We start from the raw sequence: 20,705 nt of genomic DNA on the forward strand, positions 1-20,705 counted from the left end.
ATGGGTCCATGCTGATCATGGGTTCTGCTTGATAATGATCCAAAGCAGAGTGGGCAGATGCAGGTCCATTTTTATCATCTGAGTCAGATGCCACCAGCTGAAGGTTGACTTTCTTTTTTGATGGTTCGGGTTCTGTAGTTTCCGCCTCAGACTGTTGCTCTTTTAAGACTTCTGAAAGCATGCTCCATACCCCTCCCTCTCAGATTTTGGATGGCACTTCAGATTTTTAAACTTTGGGCAAGTGCTGTAGCTATCTTTCGAAATCTCACATTGGTACCCTCTTTGCATTTTGTCAAATCTGGTGTGAAAAAGTGTTCTTAAAACGAACATGTGCTGGGTCATCATCCGAGACAACTATAACATGAAATATATTGCAGAATGTGGGTAAAACAGAGCAGGAGACATTGAACACCTTGGGGGAGAATTGTGTCACAAATTTAATTAACACATTTTTTTTTAAATGAGCATCGTCAGCATGGAAGCATGTCCTCTGGAATGGTGGCTGAAACATGAAGGGGCATACAAAATGTTTAGCATATCTGGCACATAAATTCCTTGCAATGCCGGATACAAAAAAGGGCCATGTAAATGCCTGTTCTCACTTTCAGGTGACGTTGTAAATAAGAAGCAGGCAGCAATATCTCCCATAAATGTAAACAAACTTGTTTGTCTTAGCAATTGCTTGAATAAGAAGTAGGACTGAGTGGACTTTTGGCTCTAAAGTTTTACATTGTTTTGTTTTTGGGTGCAGTTATATAATTAAAAAAAATCTAAAATCTACATTTTTAAGTTACACTTTCACGATAAAGAGACTGCACTGAGGTGAACTGAAAAATACTATTTCTTTTATCATTTTTACAGTGCAAATATTTGTAATAAAAAAATAATAATATAAAGGAGCACTGTATACTTTGTATTCTGTATTGTACTAGAAATCAATATATTTGAAAATGTAGAAAAACATCCAAAATATTTAATAAATTTCAATTGGTATTCGATTGTTTAACAGTGTGATTAATCACGATTAATTTTTGAGTTAATCGCATGAGTTAACTGCGATTAATCGACAGCCATAATATAAACCCAAATCAAACTGTCTTTGTTCAGGATAGACAAATGTCAGACAATATTCGGAGAGTACTTGGAATCATCCATAATGCCAGATCAAAAAGATTCATTTATTTTGTTATCACCTGATCCAGAGAAAGAGTAGACTAGAGTAGACCTTTTTGTTTCAAGTCCTGTCCTAGATGAACATTGGTCCCTTGGTTCCTTAAATGGATAAATGTTATTTATATCAGTCCAAAAGCAGTGGTGCAACTTAACGGGATTAAATCTGCCCTGTTTGAGTTACAGAGAGGGAGTAGGAAAAGATTGTCTTCTTTACTTTTTTCATTGGCCACATAGCCTTTTTCACAGAGGATAAGGAATAATGAATTTTTCACAGGAATAAAACTTGAAGGAACACATCAGAAAATAGCTTTATATATGCTGATATTTTTATCTAACCCAAAAGTTTCCCTAAAATTAGTGTCTAAGAAAATCCATGACTTTGGGAAAGCATTTAAAGTACTTTATGCCAAATCTGAAATGCTAGCTATAAATTTGCCAGATTCTCAGAAGTCATTCCTCTAGAAAACATTTGGGTAAAAATGGGCAACAAATTCTGTAAGAACCCTGGGAATTCAAATCTCAAACAGTGTAGAAGAGCTCTATGATTTAAATGTCAAACCACTACTTCAGCAAATGAAAAAAATCTGGAGGGCTGAGGAGGAAGTATATACTTTCTTGGTTTGGAAGAATAGCCTTAGTCAAAATGAACATTTCAGCAAGGATATTTTTCTGGTTTCAAAATCTTTATGTAATCATCCCAGAGAACATCCTAGTAGGAATACAGAGGATGTTGTTAGAATTTATATGAAACCAGAAAATATCTGCATGCAGATATTTTGTACAGACCAATTAAACAGGATGGACCAGCTGTTCCAAATATTCTATGGTACTAACATGTCAGCCAGCTCAGAGCAGTAGTGGATTGGGGTTCTCTAACTCAGCCAAACACTGGGTCTTTATTGAGTAAGAAAATTGTGGTGGTGAAACTATTGCTAAACTACCATGGATTAATTCTAAAAAAATCATGCTCTCCAGAAATTTATACACAACCTTTAGCAAAGGCTACTCCATTGGTTAGTGATAGAACTAGAGATAAGATAAACTTTTCTCCCTCACCAGTGACACCCATTGCAAATAATCCAGATCTTAACCCAAATTATGAACCACACAGTTTTAAAGATTAGGAGAACCATGGAATGACTATTCAGTAAAGAAACTTTTTGAACCTATTTAGAGATCAAAACTAACTTGAAATGAATGGCCCACTCTCCCTTTGTACCAGTACTTTCAAGTTAGGGAATACGTTGTTTTATAAAAAAATCTCACGTTAGTAGAAGCGATGGTCAATTAGGGGGAAAAATATAACTAATTTGTAACAATCTTTGCAGATAACTTTCTTAGCAAAAAATATCCATAAATGATACACTGGGAAAAGGAACTGGATAGACACATTACACCAGAGGAATAGGATTTGATCTGGAAAAGAGGACCAGCAACCTCAGTCTGTAGCATGATCAAAGAATATTTCTTTAAAATACTGTTTCAATGGTTCCTTATACCAGTCAAATTAAAAACAAAAACAAAAAACAAACCACCACCAGAGACTGAATGGGGACAAATGTTGGAGATGTTGTGGTGAAAGAGAAGTCTGCATGCATTACTGGTGGACATGCTTTCTCAAAGTAATGGTTTTCTTTAGACACTGATGCTATCTGTAAACAAATATCAACAATTCTTGGATATTTATTACCAAATGATCCTTTGGTAATCCTCCTGGGGCTTCCTAGCAGACAGACATGGTCACACAAAGAGAAAATGAAGAATTAATCTCTCATTTTCTGGTACCTGCTACACTACTGGAAAAAGAAAAATAATCCAACTCTATTAATATTTGCTAGATATGCTTGGTCTCAGTAACTTTAATAAACTCAATTTAATAAAATCACCAGAAACAACTTGCTATGCTCACTCTTGTATATGGTATGGTTATATTATTGTATGACATTTCCCTAAACAAAAGCTCACTGTTGTAATTATTCTTGTTTTGTCACAGCAAGGATTTGTAAGCCTGTTAAAACTTCCTACACAAAACAAACAACAAACAAACAAAAAAAGAAACGAAAAAGAAAACGAGAAAATGCACTAAGGCCGACATAGCCTGGTTCTGTCTCGCTGCTATGAATGAGAGAGGAACTTCTATGGACATTTTGCCCTTTATGCACTCACAAGGGAAGCTTAGAGGGGCACACAGGGTGCAGGTGTGCCTGAGAGAAACTGGTGTTCAGAGATTTCAATTTTGTGCACATGAGGTACATGCACACCTAGAGCAGGAGCCACACCGACAATACTTGAAAGAGAAGAAGATTTAGCTCTTATGTAGTCTTTTACCTCTTCAAAATATTAATGAACCACTTCTTCAAAACACAAGTGAACTAACCTGGGTCCAAGCTGATCAGGGCATTCCTTGCGCTTTCTTGACTCTGCCCTGGATGGGTCAGAGGAATTTTCTCCCATCCCACTCATCTTGAACACATATCAGCAACTAAAAAAAGAAGGGGGAAAAGGGTTAGAGTAGATGGACATCTTTTCTTCTTGTCTATACTTAAATGAAACATAACTGACCTAAAAAGGGGACACATGTAGCTTTAGTTAAAAACTTAAAATATCAAGTTACACAAGTCTGCATGCAGTATCATGGAATGAGTATGTCAATAACTGCTATAACCAATGAACACACATTTAATTTTGGATGTAGAGATGTTAAATCTACTTCAAAGGACAAATAACCTGTAAAACCATAATCCATTAGAGCAACACACACACTGGTAATATTTGTGTCACAATAACGCCTAGAAGGCCCAGTGAAGAATCAGCAGACCCCCTGCACGGATACCAAAATTTAGATACACATTCAATTGCATCCATAGTAATTAGATTGTATCTGACTCGCAATCCGAACTCCACGTTTTATATGCATCTGCACACCACCAGCATCCTCTAGAACAGCAGTTCTCAACCAGACATCCGTGACCCCGTGGGGAGCCACCAACCAGTTTCAGGGGGTGTGCAGCCCCACAGGGCTTCAGGTTCCACCGCCGCAGGGGGCACCAGGGCTCAGGGCTCTAGCTGCGCAGGGGGCACCAGCCCCTGGGACAGACCCCCTGTGATGGGGCGGACTAGGTCCAGAGGCCTGCTGCTGGAAGCCTTGTGGCCCTGCCACAGCCCGCCCCAGAAAAGGGCAATAGAAAGGTTTAAGTGGTGTATAAACTTCATAAGGGCTCTCTGCATGAGGGTGACTTTCACCCCTAGTCCTTGGGGCTGAAGTAGCAAAAGACTAAGCCTCCTCTAAAGTAGCTTTGCACAGTCTTAAGACTAGAGTTCTTGTGGCTCTCTACTTTGCGAGAAAAGAAAAGGAAGCGTCTCTTTGCAACCTCATATTGCTGGGCTTGATTTCCACAATGAACTAGTCTTGAAAAAAGAAAAAAAAATACAGACTACTTCAATTAGGAAATTAAAGGCTAGCTGTTCAGCACAAGAGTATGAACCCCAGATCAGATTCAATCAATATTAATACAAAAACGAACAACAAGCAGTAAAAACGGCCACACTGGGCCAGACCAAAGGTCCATCTAGCCCGGTATCTTGTCTTCTGACAGTGGCCAATGCCAGGGGCCCCAGGGGGAATGAACAGAACAGGTAATCATCAAGTGATCCATCCCCCGTCACCCATTCCCAACTTCTGGCAAACAGAAGCTAAGGACACCACCCCTGCCCATCCTGGCTAATATCCACTGATGGACCTATCCTCCAGGAATTTATTTAGTTCTTTTTTTTAATCCAGTTATAGTCTTGGCCTACATCCTCTGGCAAGGAGTTCCACAGGTTAACTCTGTGTTGTGTGAAAAAATACTTCCTTTTGCTTATATTAAACCTGCTGCCTATTAAACATATACTCAAAGATGTTGGAGCCTGTCTGGGAAAAGTCTGATGCTTAGACTGTTTCTTTCTGGGTTGATACAACTTTCTGGGTTGATCTTAGCGTGGCCTGAAAATCTTTCAAGGAGTGAAAGGCATTGTCTGTTTTGCAGCTAAATAGATGAGAGTCCTCAAAGAGAAGAGCTTCAGCTGTGTTCTGCACTTCCTGGGGAACTCCTGGGGACTGCAATGATGATACTTGCCCCATCGTCACAGCAGTTGCCATTGACCTTGCTGCTGTGTCTGGAGCATCTGTTGCAGCCGGCAGTGAGGTTCATGCCACTAACTGCTCCTCAGCAATAAGAGATCATAATTCCTCTCTTGAGTCCTGCAGCAGCCCATCAACAAAGTCTGATACCTTATGCCAACTAAGGAAGTCATACTTGGAGAGGTGTGCCTGGTAGCTGGTAATTCTTAACCGGGGGTTGTCAAAGGAGTTCTTCCTCCCAAAGATGTCCAGAGGTTTAGGTTCATTTCATCTGGAATGGACTTGCAGCTATGTTTCAAGTGCTTCTGGGCAGCAATGACCACAAGTGACCCAAGTATAAGGGTAATCATAAAAATACTCAACCCCAAAGAAGGAACTTGGTTCTTCCTATCCGCTTTCCCTGATGTTGGAGGTAAAGTGGTGGGTAACTACCACACCAGTTCTAACAGACCTTTGTTAATTGGCATTGTCAGTCTTTCCAGTAACAAAATGTGCAAAGTGTCTAATAACTTCTGTGGTTTTATGTACACAACCTCCACTGAAATCCATTCTTCTAAGAAGATCCTGAAAAGTTTTGTAGTTATCAGGATGTAATGGTGTAGATGAGACTGCAGACTCATCAGGTGATGATAAAGGAATGGCAAGTTCAATAGGATGATGTTGTTCTTCATGAGAGGCCTGTAGATGTGATGGCTGAGCATGGGACACCTGTGGCTGATAAGGTTGAACTCCTGAACACGCCATAAGAAGGGGTGGTCTGGTCCTGGAGTGGGTAGATAAGGCCCTTCTAAGATGATGAGGGCCCCAAGGAGCCCAGTAAAGCAGGAGTGAGGTCCACAGGCAAACTGTGTAGAAGGTCAAGGGGGTACTAGGTAGAACATCCCTTCCTATATCCCTATGCTTAAGTTGATACGTGCCCTAAACTCCCTCTTAGAGATACCGGAGACTTGGGAATAACTAGAAGAGCGTTCTCTACTCTGGTCTGAGGCTCATGAGAAGAAGGAAGGAATACTTCTCTTCTAGTGCTGGAGCAGACCTAGCAGGAGCCCCTGTAATTTCTTTTGGGACATTTCTTACAGGTGTATATGCATGCAATACTGACATTGGAATTCTCTCTGATGATGAAAGGGTGGACACTATCAAATTTCTTGCTGCCAATAGAGTTGGTACCACTGACCTTAAACTAGTGGCCCTTGGTGCCGGAACAGACTGTGCAGATGACATTTGTATCGATGGAGCCAGCACTCACTCATATGGATAGCTCTACTATCATTACCAAGAGCCCGGAAGGCAGCATTGCACCAATAGTGCGGACAAACTGTGAGGGGCTGTTCTTTAGCTGGTACAGATGAATTTGGGAGAGGGACCATAATCAGGCCTTGTGCTATCCCTTGACAAGGTTGAATAAGGTGATCTCTGCCTCTTTTTCTTAGAGGTCCCTCAGATGGTGACCTGCACTTATGATTTTTGAAAAAGCACTGATGATGTCTTACCCCTCTCGGACAAGGACTTGGGAGGTGGAACCGCTGCAGAGTACACTGAAGAGGGAGAAGCCCAGGAACAGGAAGCAGAGTTAGTGCTCACCAGTGCACTCTTGGAAGAAGATTGCTGGACTATGGCTCCTGTTTACCTGGAGCTGGGGCAGGTCTCAAAAGATTTATCCAAGAGAAAATGTTTCAAGTGGGTGTCTCACTTTTTGAATTCATTTTGAAAACAAACAACAAATAGAGCATTTGCTTATGATGTGTCCCTCACCTAAACAACAAACTTTTTGGAGTGGCTATTATTAAGAGGTATAGCTGCCTCACTTGTTTATACAGCCATGAACACCCGGTACAGGGTAACAGGAAAAAAGGGCAAAAATGTTACTCAGTAGGAAACCTAATAACCAATAGTAACATAACTGTATATATTTTAATATAACTATCCTAAAAGCTATCTACACAATTTTTAGAACTAGTTATACAAATATGTAAGAGTCAAAGGACACTGCTTACAGTTCTCTTTCAGCTATTGGAGGTAAGAAGGAACTGAGAAGTAGTTGATGCTGCTCTGCCCTTTTATGCCTTCGAGAGGTGGATCCAAGGGCACTTAGAGCACAGGCATAGACCAACAGTCGCTGAGGGCCAAAAGATGCTGATCTCCGGTATTTACATACTCAAGACAAGCACTTGAAGAAGCTGGCTGGTCTGGAAAGGGTTATCACCTTTCATAACATTATAGCATAACTCAGAGTGTCGGTCACAATAAGTCTAGCTGAAGATATGTACAAATGCGCACACTGTCTCAGCCCGCTGCTGGTCTGGGATCCCGGCCGCCGGGCCCTCTCAGCCTGCCGCCGGTCTGGGGTCCTGGTCCCACTCAGCCTGCTGCCAGTCTGAGGTTCTGGCTGCTGGCCCCTTGCTAGCTGGGGTCCTGGCCGCTGGCCCTGCTCAGCCCACTGCCAGCCTGGGGTTCTGGCTGCCAGCCCCTTGCTAGCTCGGGACCTGGCCGCAGGCCCCACTCAGCCCACTGCCGGCCTGGGGTTCTAGCTGCCAGCCCCTTGCTAGCTGGGGTCCCGGCCGCAGGCCCCGCTCAGCCCGCTGCCAGCCTGGGGTTCTGGCTGCCGGCCCCTTGCCAGCTGGGGTCCCGGCCGCCGGCCCTGCTCAGCCCGCTGCCAGCCTGGGGTTCTGGCTGCTGGCCCCTTGCCAGCTGGGGTCCTGGCCACAGGTCCCACTCAGCCCACTGCCGGCCTAGGTGAATGGAACCCCAGGCCAGCAGCGGGCTGAGCAGGCTGGCGGCGTAAGATCAGCATTTTAATTTAATTTTAAATGAAACTTCTTAAACATTTTGAAAACCCTGTTTACATACAAAAGTAGTTTAGTTATATAATATATAGACTTATAGAGAGACCTTCTAAAAACATTAAAATGTATTACCGGCACACAAAACCTTAAATTAAAGTGAATAAATGAAGACTCGGCACACCAGTTCTGAAAGATTGCCAACCCCTGATCTAGTCTGACCTCCTGTATAACAAAGACCATAGAATTTCTCCAAAATAATTACTGGAGCATCTCTCTACTGAAGTGTACTGCAATACTGGGGTGGCTAATATAATCGATCTGTATTGCAAGCATATTCACAAAGTACTGCTGTACTCGCAGCATATTTAATCACTGCTAATCAAGGTCAAAAAAATATGGAAGCTGAACATTTCGGATATTATTTGGTCTGTGCATGAAACTCAACTGACGCCTCAAAGGGTCCAAAAACTTTTGAAAGCTTAGGGGAGTCCCTGCCTACTTAATGCTATAAGTACAAACTCCAATAGTAGGAATCAGGTAAATGCTATCTTCAGAGAAATTCTGTGATCTTATGTATTTGTGTAAAGACTTTCAGTGGGTATCCTGAAAAGTAATAAACATTAAGGACACAGGTGGGATCTCAGAAAACATGAAAAAGCAACTAAGAATATGTACAAGGAGGATCACCTCACATAGCGTATTGAGCTTACTTCTAAGAAAACTTGAACTATTTCTGGGGGACTAAAGTTCAGTTTGAAACAGCACACACTGCCAAGTCAGATTCTGTTCTCAGAATGACACTGGTGTAATTCTAGAGGAATTCCGCTGGCGTCTTTGCAGTCAGTTCTTTGGAGGAAACCATATAAATTACAATTGTATCTCCCTGTAAACCGATTCAAGGAAAATGTGGTATAATTTACCAGGAAACTAGCTACCCTCTGCCTCCTCCCCCAAGTTAAATATAGTAATCAGTTTTGAACAAATAGTTTGTATTTTACTTTCACCCACTCAGGATAGGTTTACAAACCACTAAATTTGTTTCGGAGCAGCATTATCAACTTGCTCTTTGAATGAATTATTTGTGTAAGTGGAGAAGGGTTGTTTTTAAAAAAAATCATAATAAAGTTTTTAAAAAGGCTTCTCTGGAAATCCACAATCTACAAGCATTCCTCCCCCCTCCAGCCCCCAAATATTAAATCTCTTGCCCACATTCATTATACTTTATACCACTTCCATCTTCCTAGTTATTTATTGTTATTAATTTTTATAGCATCCAAAGTTGTGCTGGGCATTTCACAGAAGACATAGAAAGCTCTGGTCCCCGACTGAAAAACACTACAACTAAAATCCGCTTTTCAGTATAAATTCTTTCGACACTAACCTAGAGGGGGGAATCTAGAAATTTTAAACACATGTTTTTAAAATGTTCTTCCTAGTCTCTCTCAAAACATCACCATTGCCTGTACCAGTAAATAACAGATCAGAAAACTCAGAATTCAAACTTGCAAGCCCTAAATCTGTCCTGGATACATGGGAACTCAAACTAAAGTCACTGAGAGCAGAACTATTACAAGCTGTAGACCAAATCTTACAGTCTTTATTCAGCCGAACTCCCATAGAGTCAGTTACAACACATTATCATGACAGCAGAAGCAGCACCAATTAGGAACTCCCCTCCCCCGGCTCTCAGGCATTTCTAGAGGGGCAGCTGTAAGGAAAAGTTACTTTAAAATAATTAAATGGTTGTTTGTTTTTTAAGAAGCAATTACTATAATGGCTCCTCCTATAGAGCTCCTCTAAAATAGAGGACTATAATATATGGATTAAAATGTAATAAGACATTCACAAGTAGAATTTGTTAAGAAAAATAATGTTCTCTCTAAATTATGCAGTTTGAACCATCCATCTCCAGACAAGCCTTACTCTAAGAAAATTATCACATTCTGATTTACACTGATCTTTGTATTATATTTCATTTTAATTATAACTCCTATATAGTTCTTAGCAAAATGAACTTCACAAGCAAGTTATGAAGGTCAAGGTGAAGAGGTTCAAGTTTATTCTCTTTAGCTGGGAACAGGAGAAGGGCAAACTGACTTGGGAAATTTAAGAGGGAGTTGGGATTAAAAACAGAAATGCTGGCAGTTACTGAGGTGGAAGGGATGGCATTTTTATTAATGAAATAAAAGTTTCATAACAATGGTAGTAAATTAGAAAAGGCACCCTGATTTGCAAGACATTCATTAATATGTCTCGTCAGAATAAACTACAGCACAAGACCAAGGCACCCTCTTTTTAACTTTGAGCAATTTGGAGTGCTTTACTGTACTCCAAATCTGGGATTCAATATCCCACTAAAAGGGTAATGAAGTATTTTACCTTCAGTGTTTCTAATGGATTTTATCTCAACTCAATATATGGGAATTTATATTTATCCTATAAAAGAAAACAATCTTTAAAATTAAGGGCATACATTTCCCCATCCATGCGTGAGCATTAAAAATTCTTGTTAATTTCAGTCTCATTTCTCTGATTGTTAAATGTAAATCACAAAAACAGAAAATGACATGAGTAAACTCTTGGGCAGTATGTGCTAGTAATTATAGTCATTGAGAGCAATCTAGTTTCTACCAGATGTTGGGAGGTTGTGAAAGGACAGAGCTGGCAAGAGGTTGCACTTCATTCTTTCTTGTTATCAATAACAAAACAATAGTTTCTGCTTTCATTGTGACAGCACATCCTCCTTCACATCCTCCACCAGCAACCACTGTAAGTTAGAATGCACACACACACAAAGTTTTAACCTAATTGTGCAGAGAGCATAAAGTGGTGTTTTAAACACATTCATCTTTCAAGTGAAAAAACAACAAACAACTAAAAATAAAACACGGGGAAGAGGGAGGGAAGGGGTTTCATGGAAAAGGCAGGCAGGAAGCAAAAAACCCAGCACAAATCAATTACACAAGTCTTTAGTGCCTCCTCCACCCTTACACTTTTGTCATCTGCCATCAAGTTACAGCAAATAACTTAGAGCTTCAAGTACTGAACCTCAGCACCGAGTCCAGTTAATCATCCAGAGTCAATTTAAAAGAAGATAACGTGCGTTTTCTCTCTTATCAGTGCAGGTTATCTTCCAAACAAGGCCTGTTAAATTGTCAGATTTATTATAAGCCTAAAATGTAGTTAAAGAATAGATGGGAATAAAAGCTTAAGAACTACTGCTTCACTATGAAGAGAAGCAAACAATAGGCTGAGCACCATGACAGGTAAGCAGATAACAAAACTGCATCCCACCAATACACTGACATGAAATACAGATTTATTGCTAAATACAGTACTTATTTATTACAATTAGTGGTGTATTCAGCAGTGTACCCAGTTCTTGATCAAAGAAGCTTACAATTTAAATGCAAGCTCTGGTTAAAATTTTCCAACAGCCTAATTTAAACTGTTCTGAGTCCCGCACTACAAAGAATAATTACTTTAGTAAACTCTACCAGCCACATCAGTTTTCTTTACAGCAGAAAAGTATGAGTTCACACCACCAGAAGGATACATTCTTGCTTAACTCTATTCAGGTACATTATTATGGTTTGTGCAAAAGAACTCATAAAGTTGGAAGCCATATGAAATTTGCTTCTTGCCTCTCAAACTTTATTTTTTTTAAAGAATGTAAGCACTGTGTTTCATCACCTAATTTCTCTAAACCTGTATAAAAATATGGAAACAAAAATATTTTAAATATTTGCATATATTGTATACCTCCCAACATTTCAAGTAGCTAATAAAGGATGCAATGCTACTCACATTTGGCCCGTCCACCCTTCTGTCTCCAACTACAGGGGCAGAGAGGTCAAACATGAGTGGTGCTGTGACCCTATGCGCTATGCAGTAACATTACTCAGGTTTGGGGGCCCTCTCAAACGTAGGCTTGGGGCAAGCTGCGCTTCAGCTGGGACAGCAAGTTTGGGGGTCAAAGCAAGGCAGCCCTGTGAAAACAGACTATTGGGAGGTATAATACTGCACATTTCTACCTCTGAAAACAGGAAATCATGGGTGTACCAGCTACTAACTTTCCCAGATCTTAGAAGAAGTCACTATTAGAGGCAGGGTTTGAATCAGGTCCCTGATTCCTTGCTCTAGCCACTAGGACATGCTGCCTTGCACACAATCATTTACTCACCACAATTATTCAGTTCTTTGAGCACAGAGCACTTCTGGCTCCTGGTATATATTCTTTAATGAAGAACACATTCAGAGTTATAAAAAACAAATTTGAGACTGCTGACTGCGAGAATATACTGTGCGTGTGTGTTTTTATATATACACATACATACATATACACACACACACACACACACACACGCAGCTTCCAGCCCTAAAACAGCTCAAAGAGTTCCTCTGCATGTGAGCGCTCTATTGCGCTGCTCTTACGAAAACGCAGCACCAAGAAAGGCACAGACAGTGATTTGGGAACCAGTGAGCTGGAGTAGAAATCAAGGGAAACCAACAAACAAAAAGAGAAGCATCTGAATATCATCTGTCAAAATTAAACCAAGGTGATTTTTATTGCAAACAGCTTACCAACTCTAAATCTCCACTGCCACACTACTAAAAAATGTAATAGAAAATAAAGGTCTGGATTTACTAAGCACTCCTCCCTCGTCCACACACCCCTATTTGCAAACCACATACTCTACAACCAACTCATTACAGTCATCTATTACCATACAAAATGTATGGAGTTAGGACACACCCGAAACCAAACAATTCTGCCAAAACAAGCAAGATGTCTAATACAAAAGTTGGCTGTGTTATACCACACACCAGGAATACAAACTGATTTATTCAACAAAATGGTCTCTTGTATTCCAGAAAACTTTACTATTTTTGCTACAGCTGTAACTACTCAAAACCTTCACACTTCAAAATTACCACATTTCATACAAGTACACATAATAGTTAAGTAGCAAAACTTGTGAATCTAATTTTTAAGCATTTATATTGAAAAATTATTGCTGTTAATTCTATATTTAGCCACTTCTATCTGAAAGTAACGTCAGTGTTTTTACTTAGACAATATAATTTCTTTTAAAGGAAAGCAGTAACATTAAAAAAAGTTCATGGTAACCATTACCAAATGCGACTTTATATATGTAGTGTGCAAACAAGGAATAAAGAGGGGAATATTAGTTACTAGCTAATGTAATGGAGTTTATATATGTGTAAGAACACTCATCCCTCTCTCTGGGAAACTCTGGGAAAGTTGGCTCCAGCACCTGCCTCATATTTTTGTTTAGTCCAAGAGCTATAACAGACTATAAACAAATGTTTAGGCTAAAGGTTCCTTCTTCCTCAATGTGCTTTTCTCTTACATTTACTTTTGCATAATGGCTTTAAAAGTGGTGTATTAGACAGAAACAAGAAGACATATTCCATTTTCAGAGTGAAAGCCAATAAATGCTCATGAATTTTTTAGTTGAGACACACTTCAAGATGCCACTGGGAAGACTATGTAATAAACACATTAGGCTGAAAATGGGCAGCAGCAGCTCTTTAACACACACTGTAACAATCAAAGAAATGGCTAACATTCATGTTCTGTGTTACAGACGGATATTTAAGAGCACATTCTTTAGCTTCCACCTGAATCCTAAAAGGTAAAAAACTTCCTTTCAGTTATTCAAAACTTCAACTCTAACAAAACCAAGTATCACAGTGCTGGCAGCTTTAAACAATGATTCCAAGCAAGCAAAATAATAAAACAATAAAATAATAATAATAAATTGTATAATTTAACACCAACAATATAAAATGGCTTCTACTTTCTGTATTCCCATAGGCTAAATCTCTTAATATAGCCAGTCACTGAGCTGCTTACATATGAGACTACGTCAGCCAGCTCTAATATGCCCAGGAATAGCAAGACTAGGCTTTAATAAGACAATAGAGAGTAACATATCACAGGAAGAAAGTTACATTCTTTGCATAACATACACGATTTCTGTCGTTACTACGCTTACTCTGTCTTAAAGATACAAAACCCTTTTTTGATCAAAACATTACATTCTCAATAAGATCATGTTAAAGACTATTAAAAAGGGAGTCTATACCCTAATATTGCTCATGATTCTGGATCAAAACTTCAAGATCCGAATTCTACTATCTGACGTTATCCTGGGAAACCACTTCAGTTTCTCATTATTCAAATGATAAAAACTAAATCTCAGTTCCATAGTAATAACTGCTGAAATGCCAGGGGCAAAAAACAGATTTGTATGTGTACAAAGCACTCTTATCCACGCAGTTTGTGACAGTTGTAACCCTATTTAAAAACCAAATGTACAAACAAACAAATCCTTCTAGATTGCAGCACACATGGTGAATATCAAGCCACAGCTACAGAGACCATATTAAGCCTGCAAATATTTTCATTGGAAAGAAAAAAAAATCCTTAAACAGATGTCTTAGGAAATTAGGTGTTTTCTTCTCTAAAGTGTCACAAATGCTAACATTTTTAATCATTAGAATCATTTTGCAGCACAATATTTAAGAGCCACTAAAACTTGAAATAGGTTTTTATGAACAACAAAGGCAGATAGATGAGACAAAATTAATATTGCATTACTGGAAAAAAGTGTGTGTTTAAACAGACATCCTTCAACTTGAAATGTAGTCAATTTTAAAAGTGTGCTAAGCATATTTAAAATACTTCAATTGCCACTGAGAACCCCATGCCAGATTTTACAGGTTTACAACCACATTTGCCTGTTTTAAAAACATTTTTTGTCTCCTCGGTTGATGTTTGAAAAAAAAACAACAAAACAACAGGGGGAGAAACTGGATGGATTACACAGTGTGAACAGTGGAACTGACCATACGCTAAATGCTACCAAGTAAAATTGCAAAACAGAGAAAAGTAGATTTTCCATTTTAACTCTTTCACTTGTAATAATTTTGAGCGTTACCTATAGCATTAGTAGGTTAATAGATTTCAAAATGTGATTTTTAAGATGACATTCGCTGATGGTTAGAAAGAAATGTATGACTGGTCACCCTATGAGAGAAACACAGGAATTTCACTTGTGACGTACCTCCCAAAACTATGGGTATACCTACACTACATGTTTTTTTAACTCAAGTTAACTTGAGTTAATTGGCGCTGAGTTAACTAACTTATTTGTACATACTCAGCTGAAATCAATTCTACTCACAGAAAGCCCAAGGTGGAATACTGAAGGGTTAAGGAGGATAAAACCCACTTGTTACCCTAGGGCAGTAAGCAGGGCAGCCTGATGGGCAGGAATAGTAGTCACAGCCCTGCTGAGCCAGCTGTATGGGATGTCATGGTTCTATGCATCTTTGGATCCCATAGTCCAGGGGTGGGCAAACTATGGCCCGCAGGCCAAATCTGGCCCACAAGCCGTTTTAAGCCAGCCTGCAATTTCCTTCTGGGGAGTGGGATCGAGGGCCGGACCATGTGGCTCCTGAAAGCCGCAGCATGGCCCCACTCTGGCTCCTACACACTCCAATGGTCCCCTCCTGTGCTCCAATGGGAGCTGCAGGGGTGGTCCCTGAGGATGGGGCAGCGTGCAGACCTGCCTGGCCGCGCCTCTGTAGAGGAGATGGAGAAGGGACATGCCACTGCTTCCAGGAGCCGTTTTAGGTAAGTGCCATTCGGAGCCAGCACCCCTGAGACTCTCCCCATGCCCCAACCTCCTGCCCCAGCCCTGATCCCCCTCCTGCTCACCAAAACCCTCGATACCAGCGTGGAACACCCTCCTGCAATCCAAACCTCTCATCCTCAGCCTCACCACAGAGCCCGCACCCCCAGATGGAACCTGCACCCCTTCCTGCAACCTTGCCCCAGCCTGATCCCCCTCCCACCCTCTGAACCCCTTGGTCCCAGCCCAGAACACCCTCCTACACCTCAAACTCCTCATCCCCAGCCCCACCCAGAGCCCACACCCTCAACGAGAGCCCTCACCCCCTCCCACACTCCAACCCCCTCATCCCCGGCCCCACCCAGAGCCCACACCCCCTCCCACACCCCAACCCCAATTTTGTGAGCATTCATGGCCCACCATACTATTTCTATTCCCCGACGTAGCCCTCGGGCCAAAAGTTTCTCTCACCCCTGACATAGCCCCACCCCCATTACAGATGTCTATACCCTTGTACGTAAGTGCTAGTGCAGAGACGCTGTTTGAAGCTCATAATAGATGCACAGGCAACCCTGCATAGTCGTTCCGCTCATGGACTCCCCAGTCAGCTCCTATGCCAGGTTTAAGAAGTGCAGAATGCCTTGAGCAAACCCCCCACATAAGAGATTAATTTCTCCCTTTTTGCATACCGCTTTTAATAAATTCCAGCCTGGCCACCAAAAAAACAAAAACAAACCAAAACCACTCCCTAGTAGCAATATTGGTTATTATATTTTGTAACAGCATGTGTGGTTAGTATGTCCTTTGCTTACATTTAGAAAGTATATCAACTTGATTTACTATTGCTAATGCAATGTCTAGCTGGATCCTAGGGCAGTCCCAGGGCCGCTCAGAGGATTCAGGGGGCCTGGGGCAAAGCAATTTTGGGGGCCTCTTCCATAAAAAAGTAGCAGCAATACTATAGAATACTATAGAATACCCGGGACAAATTGCCCCACTTGCCCCCCGTTGTGGCCCTGGGCAGTCCCATTAACAGGTTTTAGACCCCTTCATTTCAAATTCTGATTGCAGAGTATATAGCAAAAGTTCTAATGTTCAGGAACTGTAGATACCATGTGATCTAAATAAAACAACATCTTTTACCATTTTTATCACTGAGAGTTAATAACCCATCAGACAAAATATTCTCTCTCTCTGTCTCACACACCTCCTTCCAACGTATGTAGAGTTGTCCATTCTCTCATTAACACGCACAGGATTTAATTGTGCACGTCCTCATAGTATTAAAGGCCCAATTCATGAAAACATCCTTATCCAGGGACACCTCAACACATATTTAACTTTAAGGACATGCTTAAACCCCACTGAAATCCATGGGATTACCATTAAAATCAATTAAATATTTGCTTCGATTAAAGTCTCTTCTTCTAGCTATATGAATGGCTCTAATGAGAGTGACTCACTTAGGCCTCAACCCAGGAAAGCACTTACACATATGCTTAAATCTATTCTATTTAGGAAGGTATCAGAGGGGTAGCCGTGTTAGTCTGGATCTGTAAAAAGCGACAAAGTGTCCTGTGGCACCTTATAGACTAACAGAAGTATTGGAGCATAAGCCTTCATGGGTGAATACCCACTTCGTCAGACGCTGCTTATGCTCCAATACTTCTGTTAGTCTATAAGGTGCCACAGGACTCTCTGTCTATTTAGGAAGGGCACTTAAGCACCTAACTTTAAATACATGTTTAAGCCCCAAAAGCTTTCAAAGAGACTTCAGTGAGACTTAAGCTCATGCTTAGTTAGGCATGCGCTTAAGTGCTGTCCTGAATCAAGGCCAACGTGAGTCATCCACAATCATTGCCATCCATATAGATGGGAGAAGAAACAAAATCTCGAGAGAAAACAACAACTTATTCAGAATTGCACTGTTAAAGAAACAGAGATCCCAAACATTGTGTAAAACAGACACTGAAAACCATGCCCTTCATTTTTTTCAAGTTTCAATCAATGCAAAATTAAAATTAGAACACAATCATAACTTGGGAACACATTTGAAATAATCTGTAAGAACCACTCTCATCCATTATAGCATGTATGGCCTGGCGAGCAGTACGTTGTCTTGGTAATTATTAAAACCAACACTACTAAATGTTAATTGCAGATCCATAAACAAGCATTCAAAACCACAAGCCATTCAAACGTGGAACAAAATTTTGTACCCCCACAACTAGCGCCCTGCATGGATACAAAATTTGTATCCATATCCAATCTGCAATCCGCAAAAAATGGTCCATGGACGTAAAACTGATATCCAAAGATTTGTAGGGCTCTAGATACAAAATTTGTATCTGAATCCGATCTACAAAAATGGTCCACAGTTATCTGAATCCGCAGATGCGGATATCTGCAGATATAAAGCATCTATCTGTGGATTTGCAGGGCTCTACACACAACAATGCGCAACCAAGGAAGAGATTTTAGGATGACGGTGGCCTAGTGAAATAAATAAAAACATGCCTATACATGCACACTGTTTGGCCTGTCCCCAAACAAAGAATTTTATCAGTTCCTTCCTAGAGCACATTTGATCATTTAAAAATACATATTGCAGGAACTTCTTCAGTCAATAGCCATTTTTGGAATTGGGGGGAAAACTTCAGCTAAGTTAACATTTGAAAATAGTCACTATATTTGGAGAGGATATTTTTAAAAATACACTAAGACTTATTTTTAATATCTCCAAACAGTATGAGATAAAAAAATATAATGCTTTGTAGAAATCCGTATTATAATTGAATTCTTGTCAGAGGCATCTACAACATTACATATGCACTTTGTTATAGGCTGTATAAATACAAATAAATAACATAACTTATACCAAAGATCCTTGCGGCAACTTCTTTTAAGCATTTATGAAGTATCAGGTAAAAAAGTAACAATAAAAATTAACTGAATGCAGCTGTATGTTAGACCCTACTGGAATCTGTGACCATTTTAAAATGTCTATTAGTTTATAAAACTGATCTGAAGTGTGAATGTGTACAGTAGACATAAATGATTTCAAGGAGGCCTTTCAAAGTCTCTCACATCAATCTGTCTTCATACTCTTTCACAAGAATAGAATTTGCTATACCACAGCAGCAGCACCAATAATAAAAGGAAAGTTCAACTATCATTTTTGAAAGATTTAATGTCAAAACTCTGTCATCTGAATGTATTATTTTAAACTTTGTATCCATTAGTTATGAACACAAACTTGTGGATATAAGTCTCCTATTTACAGGGATACAGAGCATGAGCAAATACAATGTTCCATAGGCTTTACTATACCACTCCCATTGACACAAAAAAAACCCTCCATCCCACCTGTTTTTTTAACATGAAAAGCAATAGTCACATCTACCAAAAACTGTCAGTGAATTTGTGCTGTACTTTTTTTTTTTTTTTGCACATTAAAAGAGTTAAATTAGCAATGGGGTGGGGGTGGGGGGAAGAACACTCCAAGTTCTTTTTAAAAGGAAATGCTTGACTAGAAGTCTGGATTACACTGCTTGAGAGAGTATTAAATGCATAATATTTGTGACCAGTTGCGATTAAAGGCTTTGAGTAGTTTCAGAAGGACAAACACACACACACACACACACACACACACCCCAAAACAAAAAAACACCCAGGTAATTATATTACTATACAGTTCTCACAGAAGTTTTTACTAGTCTTGCTTTAGACAGCTGCTTGATCAGAATAATTTGTGGACCAATTGTTATTTGAAATGACAAATCCACTGAAGAGCTCAGTCTCTGTTGTCACATACCTTGTCTCTTGTATCAGGGTGTACAAAGAGGAAATGAAACTGGAATGGTGAGTACAAGGGTACAGTAAAGCACACACAAGATTTAAATCCCTCAACATAAACTAGTTTTGATTTTGTTTTTTTTAAAAAGATCAATTTCCCGCCAACATTTCCACATGCTTGTTCCCCCTTTGATTCTTCTGTACATTACCCAAGCTGTTATCTGGTTATCCACTAGGTCAACCACAATCTCACAAAAGATAAGTGAAGACATAGCCCATTGCTGGAAATGGGATGTACCCCACGACATTTTTAGTTATAACTTTCAGAGGGTAAAACTTTACCTCCCAATAATAGAAAAGTGCAAGCCAATGAAGCCTTCTCTCTAGCCCTGGCACCACAAAGTGTCCATGAATAAGAACAAACTAAAGAAGAGCCTATACAGTAAGATGACTCTGGGCGGATTTCCTGGCAGGTACAGTAACTATCACTTCATGCATTTTCTTTTTCATGTGTCTTCATGTGTCTTCATATCAGATCCTTAAGTCTGGCTCAATCTTCCATAATTTGTGGATTTTTATAACAGCTTTACCAAATACCTTTCATTTATTAATGAAGTTGAGTCAAACTACCAACATTGCTGTCACACCTCTCTCTTCTTTTCTTCATATGATAAATGGATGCTGAAAATAATCCCCTCAACCTGACATGACCAGACATGACTATAGCATTTACTATTAATTATTGTGGCTTGAAACTCTGGGTTCCAGAAGGATTTTCAAACAAGTCATTTAGCTTGTTTAGACACTGCAAATTTTTTTGTTTTTCAGGCAGTCCTCGGACTTACAACATCATTGGCCCTGAAAAATCACTTCTTAAATCGAAAACGTTGTAACTTGAATTTCCCATAGGAACGATGTTGGATTGAGCATCGTAAAGTCGAAAAAGGATGTCAATTTATAAACGTAATAGCCGTTTGTCGTAACTCGAACGTTGTAAAGTCAAGGACTGCCTGTATAAGAGATTTTTGGGAGTAATTTTTTCCTTCCTCAAATATAAGCAAGAGGCTTATCTAGAAGAGATGATAGAATAAGGAGTGGAGGAAAGAAACATCAACTGAACACTGTAAGTTAAAACTCTTTAACTGCGCTCATAGTGTGATTTTT

The 20,705-nt window shown here is 39.9% G+C and overlaps 1 protein-coding gene across 12 annotated transcripts in view; it reads right to left on the reverse strand.

Moving 5' to 3' along the window:
* NCOA2 (nuclear receptor coactivator 2) overlaps nt 1–20,705 on the reverse strand; it is a 250,798-nt gene that overhangs the window by 108,694 nt on the left and 121,399 nt on the right. For 11 of the 12 annotated variants that reach the window (XM_039523669.1, XM_039523663.1, XM_039523664.1 and 8 more), the window contains one exon: nt 3,551–3,655. The exons of the other annotated variant lie outside the window; for it this stretch is intronic. In XM_039523669.1, the coding sequence (XP_039379603.1) occupies nt 3,551–3,636 (86 nt within the window). In that variant the 5' untranslated portion in view covers nt 3,637–3,655. The remainder of the gene's footprint in view (nt 1–3,550; nt 3,656–20,705) is intronic. 12 annotated transcript variants of the gene reach the window in all.

Source organism: Mauremys reevesii, linkage group 2, assembly GCF_016161935.1.
Source record: "Mauremys reevesii isolate NIE-2019 linkage group 2, ASM1616193v1, whole genome shotgun sequence".
In the NCBI taxonomy this organism is placed as follows: Eukaryota; Metazoa; Chordata; order Testudines; family Geoemydidae; genus Mauremys; species Mauremys reevesii.